Here is a 10,031-nt window from a genome sequence, read left to right as displayed (position 1 = left end):
AAACCGTATTATTTCAACGCACCTCACCCTTAACCGCTGCTCTTACAACAGCAAGCAAGCGAGAACGAATCTCTCAAAGGCAAGGTTTAGATCTTTCATGTTTCGGTGAGCACTAAGATAACCGTTCATGTCTAATTCTAATGTGCACTAACCAGGGCAATCTAATGCGTGATCACTCGATGGATGGGGGAATTGTGTGAATGACGAGACCGACCTCAAACCATGAGGCCATTGTGCGGAGAATTCAACCATTGTGCTAGAAAGCTTTGGAGCAATGAATATTTTAATTCTATTAATTAAATGCTTGTTAATTTAAATGGATGGACGTTGAATTGGTATTATCCAATGAGAGTTCTGATATCGATCTAAAAAATTACTATGATTGAAATTCTGATATCAAATTTTGATATTATGTTTCGGTACCGAGGATATCAATCCTAGTAAAAAATAAAAATAAATTGCCAGTCCGACTAAACACATTTCGATACAGACATTATCATGACGGAATAAAAACTTAGACAAATTATGCTTGCCCATTTATTTTTTTACATTATTAAACATTTAAACCACATATTCACACACCACATATTCACAGTTTCACACAGAACACTAAATTAGATATTTGCTGCATTTTTTTTATCATAACTATAAAAAGCAAAACTACTTATACGAATAAAACAAATATATTATTTTACAGATTTAAAATAAAAAAAATAATCTATTAATTAAAAAAAAAAAGAAAGGAATATAGATGTGATACCTTGTGAATAAAAGCACAAAACCTCTGGACACTGCTCACTAGTCACTACACTCACATCTTCTTTCTCCCCTCTAAATCAACTCCCAAACTTGTCTAGATAGAAAAGATGGACTTCATCTCCATCTGCATCATCAAATTTAGACCTTAGTTAAAATCCATTATTCCTTCTTCTTCAAGAAGATGATGACTACCCTTTTAGACTCACTTTACTGTGAAGAAAAACATTACTGGGAAGAAGAAAATGAACAACAACAACAAGTTGACAGCTACACCACTTGTCTTGAAAATGAAGATGATGAAAATGATACTAATAGTAGTTGTATTAATAATTGTAATATAAGCCATCAGGACTTATTTTGGGAAGATGATGAACTATCTTCTTTGATATCCAAAGAACAGTTAAATGACGGTAGCACCGGTGACAAGAACCGCCGTGAGATGGTGGAATGGGTGATGGAAGTGGCTTCACATTACTCTTTTGCCACCCTCACTGTTGTACTGGCGGTCAACTATCTTGATAGGTTTCTTGAAAAGTTTGATAGCAAGAAATTTCAACAACAGCCATGGATCACTCAACTTACTTGTGTTTCTTGTTTATCTCTTGCTGCTAAAGTTGAAGAGACCCATGTCCCTCTCCTTCTTGATCTTCAAGTATGTCTCTCTTTGTGTGTATATATAATTTGCATTTTGATAGAATATAAATCTGATGTGTATGTATTAATTATATTTGGTTGGGAATGAAGATGGATGGAAGCAAATATGTGTTTGAAGGAAAAACAATACAAAAAATGGAGATGTTGATACTATCAACACTTGAATGGAAGATGAATCCTGTCACACCCCTATCTTTTCTTGATTTCATCACAAGACGACTTGGATTATCTCCTTTTCTTTCTTTACAATTCCTCAAAAGATGCGAGTCCCTCCTTCTCTGCCTACTTCCCGGTACACTACTATATATACCTACACTATATATGCTCATGATCTAGTCTTTTAAGCCATAATATATGGAGATTTAATGTAACGTTATTTATGTGAATGCAGAAGAGAGGTTTAGATGTTATCTTCCATCAGTTGTAGCAACAGCAACAATGATGCATGTAATCAACAATCTTGAACCATGTATTGGGATTCGATACAAGTCTCAACTACTAGGCATTCTTGGTATCAATAAGGTACTACTCACATTTTTCTCCTTTTTTGAACAGGTCAAAAGTTTAATTAGTTGACTTTTCTTTTTTCTCACTACTCGTATTATTTATTTATTTTATTGTCTTTTTTTTTTTTCAAACAGGAGGAAGTGGAGGACTGTTGGAAGGAAATCCAAGAGATAACATGTGGAAGGAATTCGGGTCGGGTTTTTAACAAAAGGAAGTTCGGGTTGGTACCCGGTAGCCCAGATGCTGTGATGGATATGTCCTTTAGTTCGGATGAGTCATGGTCAGTGGTGAACCCATCGGGTCCATCTTCATCTGAGCTAGGAGTCAAGAAAGCTCGCAAGGGTGCAGCAGCCTGACTGACTATGAGCCAATAACCATGTGTTATGTTAAATGCTTTTATTTTAAATTAAATGTTAAATTGCCAACCATCTTTGCAAATTTAGCCCCACCAAAAAGATAATGGAAAATTTGTGGTGACATGAAGTTATGTGGTGAGTTTTGGAGGTAAAGATGGTTGGCATTTTATCCGGATAAAAAAAAAAAAAAAAAAAAAAAGGGGAAACAAGAAATATTGAAATTAGAGCAATGTGGGGGTTGGTAACAAATGGTATTAGTAATTTCTTTCATTCTCTTTGTAAAAGAAAAAGAAAACAAGGATGAACATATATAAATAACAACTTTCTCATGGTCTAAATTGTCCATGTTAATTTGATTGTGTACATCGAACACTTATTATAGTTGAATAATTGTACTAATTAACTTGTTTGTTAAAGTTAACATAAGACTTTCTTGAGACTTTTTAATGTTACTAACGAAACATTGTTATTTTCAATAGGATGATGAGTTTCTTCAAATGAAAGTACCGTTGAACACCTAAAAGGTGAACATTATCTGATACAAGTACATGTTTTAAGTGTTATACATAGACTAAAATCCCTAAATTAATATTTCCAAAAAATAGTGCGGTGTATCCCTATTAGTACATTTTTATTTTCATGTTAAATTATGAACATCCAATTATTTTACTTAATTATGAATGTATCTGGATGTCATATTTTACTCTAAACATTTCAAGGTTTATAATATGGAGTATGTAGTGATGATGGATCCTCCTAATTAATTAACTTAATAATTCTCCTAATCATAGGATCAAGTCATATGAAAAAATAAAGAAGGATGATGAGAAAATATAACTATTAAATTACACATATCAAAGTTTTACAGATTATTAGGCTTCATTTTCCTTTAAAAAAAGGGTAAAATTGTTTGATTGCATTGAATGTGTAATCTCATGATAAATTTTAACTTGAGATAAAATGCTTATGATGATTTTAGTAACACTATTTAGGGGTGAATCCTTCTTAAGCGAAACCTTTTGTTATCAGTATTATGTTTGGTAAATGGTATCACTATAATGATTTATATATTGGATTTGGTTGACTTGCTAGATTGAACACTGGTAATAAAAGTGGAGATGATAAATATGAGATGATTATAATGTGAAAATGAAAATTAGTTGTATGACTTGAGCCAAACACAATAATAAGTTGGTTTAGGGATTCGATCTAGTGTGGTTGTAAGGTTGATTTGAAAGCATTCTATATAATAAATAGCGTTGCTCGATTTTCCTGCGCCTCACTTTTTATAGTTATAGTCCCTATCGTTAAATTTGTTGCAATAATAGTCTTCATCATTAAAAAATATTAAGTAACCCTAACTAGAACTAATGGTCATTAAGTTATGTTTAAGTGTTTAACGGAAGTAACAATAACGAATACAAATTAATCAGGTCCTTCTCATTAATTGGAAGTTACGTCCTTTTCTCTAACGGGTGTTAATGATCGTCAAATGTTATTTTAGTGTCTCACAAAAGTTACAAAAGCTGTTGTAAATCAAGTCCATTGTCGGGGTATATAGTATTTAGTGCGTTCTCATTCTTATTTTTTTTCCCCATTTTGTCACATTTTTTTCCGATTAATTATATTGTTGCTACCTGATTAATATTTGGTTTTTTTTTTTACTTTCAACTGTTCATAATATTTGATCATGCAAATGTATTTGTACACAATATTTAATTTTCAGACACACGTTTGAATAAGCAACAAACGAATGTATTTCTTGTTTATATAAAATTTATGCTAGCAATGTTATGTTTCTCAAGACAACGTCCGGATGACATGACTAGTTAAAAGTGAATTATAGATTTTGATAGGTGCACTTTAAAAAAATTTATATTGAGAATTTGCCGTGTCACAAGATTAAAATGATTAGAATAATATCATTTTAACCTGGTTGATTGATTGTGATACTGAGTTTGTTGTGAATACCACAAAATGTTGGATGACGATTCAAGGGCACACCGTATAAAACGTATGTTCAATAAATCACCATTCATATGGATCACAAGATATATTTTCTATACTTATGTTTAATATGTTTTGAATATATATCGTTTACGAAAATATTAGTACATATTTCGTTTGTAATTACTCGTAGCATTTATTATACATATTTCACTTCCTTGTAATTTTTTATTAGTTTATTTTTATTCATTAGCATGGTGCCCGAATAATGCGGTGACACGGTGGTGACGGGTGGCGACGACGACTAATGACGACTGATAGTGGTGACGACAAATAGTACTATAGGCTATATATTGATGTAAGTGTAATAATTAATATAATGGTTAGTATAATTATTTTAAAAGTTGAGGGACTGATGGTGTATTTATTTCATTTAGGGTGGGTGTGTGTTGTTTTAGTGAAAGGTATTTTTAAAGGCGAATTTCGTTTTAAGCTTCGTGTCGCGATTTGACAGCGAAATGTCTGATATACGTTGTCTTAACCGGACATTCATTCCTCATTATAACATATATAAACTAAGACCTAAAATATTAGTTATATCTTATTGTATTTATAACATTATAACAAATATTAAAATATGGCTAAATTAATAATCTGAGACCTAAAATTCTAGTTATAAGAGCTGGAGGGAAAATGTAGGTTCATACTACAAAGTAACACATACAGAGCTATTTTAGTGACGATAAGAGCCAGAAGGAAAATAGTTTCATACGTTAAGTGTGGAGAATCACATAATAATTGCATAAAAAGCAAGGTAGTTTACAACAATATTTTGGTGATGTAATACTAAAATTTGGTGTACAAATCGGTTCCTTTTATGTTTTGTCTTTATTAATTTGTCTTAGGATATAAATTTTTGGTGTGACCCTTGTAAATATTTGTAAGCAAAATGAAATGTGTATTTCTTTTTTTTTCCATCTTATCTTTTGATTTTATCACATGTCATAATTTTATAATTAGTCAGATTTTTAAGAGAATTAATTAGAAGGATATATCATTATGTTTTTAATATAATGGCATATATATATATATATATTGAACATTAAGATAATGGTATATACTTAGCAGTTTTCAAAGGAAAGAAAATTACATAAAAGACATTAAATGCTCTATGTATTATAGTACTGAAATGTGGAATTGTGTGTATGATTGTATATGTGAAAATAATTATTAAAAAAAAGAAAGAAAATTACATTGAAATGAAAAGTTAATGAGATTTACTAACAACAATAATAATATTGTAGAAATAATGTGTAGATTAATTAAATTGGATGATATGATGTGGATGATGATTTCCAATAAGTGAGAGGAGATGCATTGATGATGGTGTTTGACTCGATTCTTGCTAGTAGTGTAGTACTTGTAGTATGTTATAGCTTGTAACCCACTCAATGGGTCCATTTAAGACCATATCACTAATGTTGTTGACCATGCTATATATGTATGCAGACCTATTTCATTTACAGTATCATTCTCTACAAAAACAAATCCACCATTAGTAATTTTAAGGTGTTCATATAAGGATCATCATTTTTGATTGATTTATTCTACTAAATATTATTATTGCAGGCTGCATAAACTATAAACTGACACTACATAATTGTGATTTGTATATTAATAAAAAATGATGATATTTATATATCACCTCTTTTAGTTTTATTACTTTATAATATATATAGTGTTATAAATAATTGAGTAATTACAATATGTAATAACCATATTACATAGTATTCTGTTTCTTTCATTGATCAATGCACGGTGTCTAACCTCAAAAACAGTCCAAATAAAGTAAGGTGTATCCTCTCTAGAAGTTAAAAATATCGGGTAATGACATGCAATACTCTGTTATCAACTAGCTGGGCATTGATATCTTCCCAATTTAAGTATTGCCAGCCAATTTCATAAAATAACATGTTGTATCTTGACCAACACACTATTATGATTTTGTAATCCATTTTAAGTTATTAGACATGGCCAAATGGATTTGTTTCCCAAGAACTAGGGATGATGAATATATAGAGATCACTCTTATTTAATATATATATATATATCTTCATTCAGGCTCCTTATTTTATAAACTTAAGTTATATTCACACTTTTAGAAAATTGCCAATGACTTAGTGGCATCAAAAGAGACAAGATGAATAGAGGTCGCCATGTGCTTTTATTTTTACTATATTATTACTACTACTACTACTACTTTAAAATAGCACTTAAAAAAAAAGTCAATTATAGCTTTGGCTTTCTTTGATCGATAATGTTTACAGCTTCACCCCCTCATACTTTTCCATATGACTTTATTATGGTTATAAACAATAATACTTCTTGAATAACCAAAACTTATGGATATATACTATTCAGTCCTTTTGGTTTTATATGAGTGGCGTGATTGTCGGAGACATTTTTGCGAAGTTTGTAGCTAGATTTTATGGCATATTCAATCATTATTTTGCACCTTCCCTCTCATTTTAATAAGCCACGGTGGAGTTATGTTGCATGCAACTTATTATTATATTATAAAGAAGAAGATGTTTTAAGTACATTATATGATTTGAGCTCCACGTAGTTTTTGAGACATACTAAAATATCAATAATTGGTTAATCAATCCAGGTTACTTGGACATATTAATTAAAATTTTAAAATAAATTAAAAAAATATATAATATTTATTATCAAAATATTATAATTTGATATAAATCTAATAATTCAACTAACACAATAATTACGTAGTTAATAAATCAACTAACACAATAATAATTTTAAATTAAAATGACTACCGCATTAAATAAATAAAAAAAAGACATTAAATTTGTGATATTATATAAAAGAGATTTTCTTTTCTTTAAATAAATGATTAATATTTTTTATCAAACATGTAAAGGCCTTTTCTATTTTATTTATATACGACATTATCTCTCTATATAACTAAGAGAGGATAATTTTTTTTTCTAGGTGTCACTTTTAGTTGTTTGGCACATTGGATTTTTGATTAGTTGTCATTTTTTTATTAAATTATTATATTTAAATTGCCATGTATTTAGCCATATCATCTAAATTAATCTAATCATCAATCCTAATAGTTAATACAAATAAAAATACAATCAATATATTCTCCAATAAATATATTCTACTCCCGTTCAAGTTTAATATGATGATGATGATATCTATCTATCCATTTTTAATAATATTTATATTTATACGAAATTTAGATAATGATGATTGTGTATCGTTTATAAAATAAATAAACATGATTTAAGATTTACTCATCACATGACTCAAAATTTACCATTTAATAAAAATAAAAATACTATTAATTTACTTATTCATATATAAACAACGTACTGTATAACTTAGAGAGAATATAGATGAAATTACGTGAAACCTTCATTTTTACTTCTTTATTTAAATGTCATTTGTATGATTTAGACACTTTTATGAAAACAAGTCTGTTGGTCGGTATTAAAATATATTTATCTATGATGTAACTGTCTTTAATAAGTAAGTTTACATTAGAACACATTGTTGTTACAATATTATAGTTTACATTTTAAATTTGGAAGAGACTTTATTTATTTTTAAGAGATTTTTTACGACAATTTTCCACCATGCAATGCATGGGTTTAATCTAGTAATTAGATAAAAATATTTTTTAAGTAAATTATAGATTTGCCACACCAAAAACTTTTTAAATAAACAATCTTGTTTTATTATATATAGAGATAGAGATAACTTATGTTTTAGACGTCATTCTAGCTAAGATTGAAATATGGATTAAATGGTAATTGAATCATAATGTAATGGGGTTTATTCATCAATTTTATTTATTCATTTTTTCTCTTGCCGTTCTAATAAGAAAAAGTATTACATAATCTATGTACATAATGTTATAATAAAATTATAATCGTCGAAACCCTATACATTGATATTTGATAGAATGCAACATATACATCTGTCTCCCCAACTTGAAAGAGACACATTCCACTTTAACACAATTTATAGAAGTTCTTGATGTTTTCTTAGTTTAGTAATTCACTATAGTTTAATTCAATGCTTACTAGTTACTACAGAGTACTACTTTTTAACCAATTATATGTTAACTACATAAATGAAGATTAAAGTACAGAGAAAATTACTAATTACCAATATAATTAAGGACATCATATTTCTCCCCGACCATGTTACTAGTTAACATTAAAGGTTTGTTAAATTTACTGATATAAAAATGAAGAATGACTTAATTTCATTTCTATTAAAATTGTTTAGTTTATCATATTAGATTTATAAATTAGATTTCAAAACTAGTAACTTAATTAAGTATTTAAAAACTCACCTAAGACAATGGATTTGAAAACTCATTTTTGTTTCTTTGTCAAACCACACTCATAGTAATTCCACATTTAAAACAAGATCATCCGAAGGAAAAGAGGAAGGAAAAAGTGGCAATATGAGGACCATATGTTAATAAGAGTATAAAACAAGGGGCCAAAATAATGATACGAGGTCAAGGTCAAAATGAGACAGTAACTTTTGTTTTTCATGAGTCGTCTATATTGCCTTCTTTTTATCCTCTCTTTGTTTATTAGTTTTTTAATGAAGCTGTAGTGATTGACTTTTTATTCTAAATACAGTATAATTTAACTTAGTTTTGAACGCATAAAAGCCATATAAATAGTAATACTATATTATTTAAGAAAAAATAAGCACTGATGTACGTTTGTTATCTATACTTGTAGTATTATTCTGTTGAAAGGGGCAAAGGGCATTTAAAAAAACTAAATAAGTAAAAATACTATAGTTTGGCATGGTAAAAGAAAAGTAAAACAAAAAGAATTACGGGTTTTAATACGTTTTCTACTATATATGGGGACTTGGGATGTAGCCAACCTTACTCTCATGTAATGTAGAGAGACCAATATAGAATATGACTTATGGCCTTACAACTAGTAATAATCAAACCCATTACTCATGACTTTTGTATTCAATGAAAGTGTCTTAATCTCTGTGTACAAGCCTTTCATGTTTCGTACAATCATAAGAAAAGATCGGAAAACATTATATTACATTTGCTTCAAAAATTTGATTACCACCACGATATCAATTTTGTTGGCAAAGGAAAGTGTAAACTTATTAATGCCAGCTTCAACTATGCAAAAGAAAGAACTCAAATTAAATGATAACGTGCCATTGGGGATTTGGGGTGATAGCGTAGGGGTTAAGTCGTTAAGAGTTTTTCATTGTGATTTTTTTCAAATGGTTCAAAAGTAGTTCGAATTCTTTCACATGCAAATTTGATGTGGAACCTTAGTAAAGCTATACGGCTATACCCATCGACACATGGGAAAACAAGCTCTTTAGGGCTTTGTCATAATTCAAATCTGTTGTATGCGTATCAAAGTTGGGGGTGTCGTATTAACCATTTATCCTTTTTGACTTTATAAAAAAATGAAAAAAATCAAATGATAACTCGAAAAGCTAATTCACTAAATCAAATGAATGACAACTGACAACTTGAAGGATTAGCGCGCAGTTGTGATAGTATTTATCTATATTGATATCTGCATGAACAATATTTATATTTATAACGGTGAAAATTTTGGAGATATGTGCTCAGACTGGCTCAAAGGCAACAGTCAAAAGTTTTACCCAGAGTACATCTCGTACATACGAGTATAACATTGATATTACGCTAAATATTTGTATCTCCTATGGGTTGGAATAATGTTTACACTATTAATTCATGTGTTAAGC

The 10,031-nt window shown here is 29.3% G+C and overlaps 1 protein-coding gene across 1 annotated transcript; it reads left to right on the top strand.

Annotated features, from left to right (window-relative positions):
- The first annotated feature begins 799 nt into the window (after positions 1–799).
- Positions 800–2,477, top strand: LOC122589332 (cyclin-D3-1-like). The gene is made up of 4 exons (XM_043761620.1): positions 800–1,411; positions 1,504–1,705; positions 1,805–1,935; positions 2,055–2,477. Exons 1-4 carry the CDS (start codon positions 941–943, stop codon positions 2,274–2,276), a joined length of 1,026 nt encoding a protein of 341 aa, XP_043617555.1. The 5' UTR covers positions 800–940; the 3' UTR covers positions 2,277–2,477.
- The last annotated feature ends 7,554 nt before the right edge of the window (positions 2,478–10,031 follow it).

Source organism: Erigeron canadensis, chromosome 2 (assembly GCF_010389155.1).
Source record: "Erigeron canadensis isolate Cc75 chromosome 2, C_canadensis_v1, whole genome shotgun sequence".
Classification (NCBI taxonomy): Eukaryota; Viridiplantae; Streptophyta; class Magnoliopsida; order Asterales; family Asteraceae; genus Erigeron; species Erigeron canadensis.
This window is presented reverse-complemented; position numbering and strand designations above follow the sequence as displayed.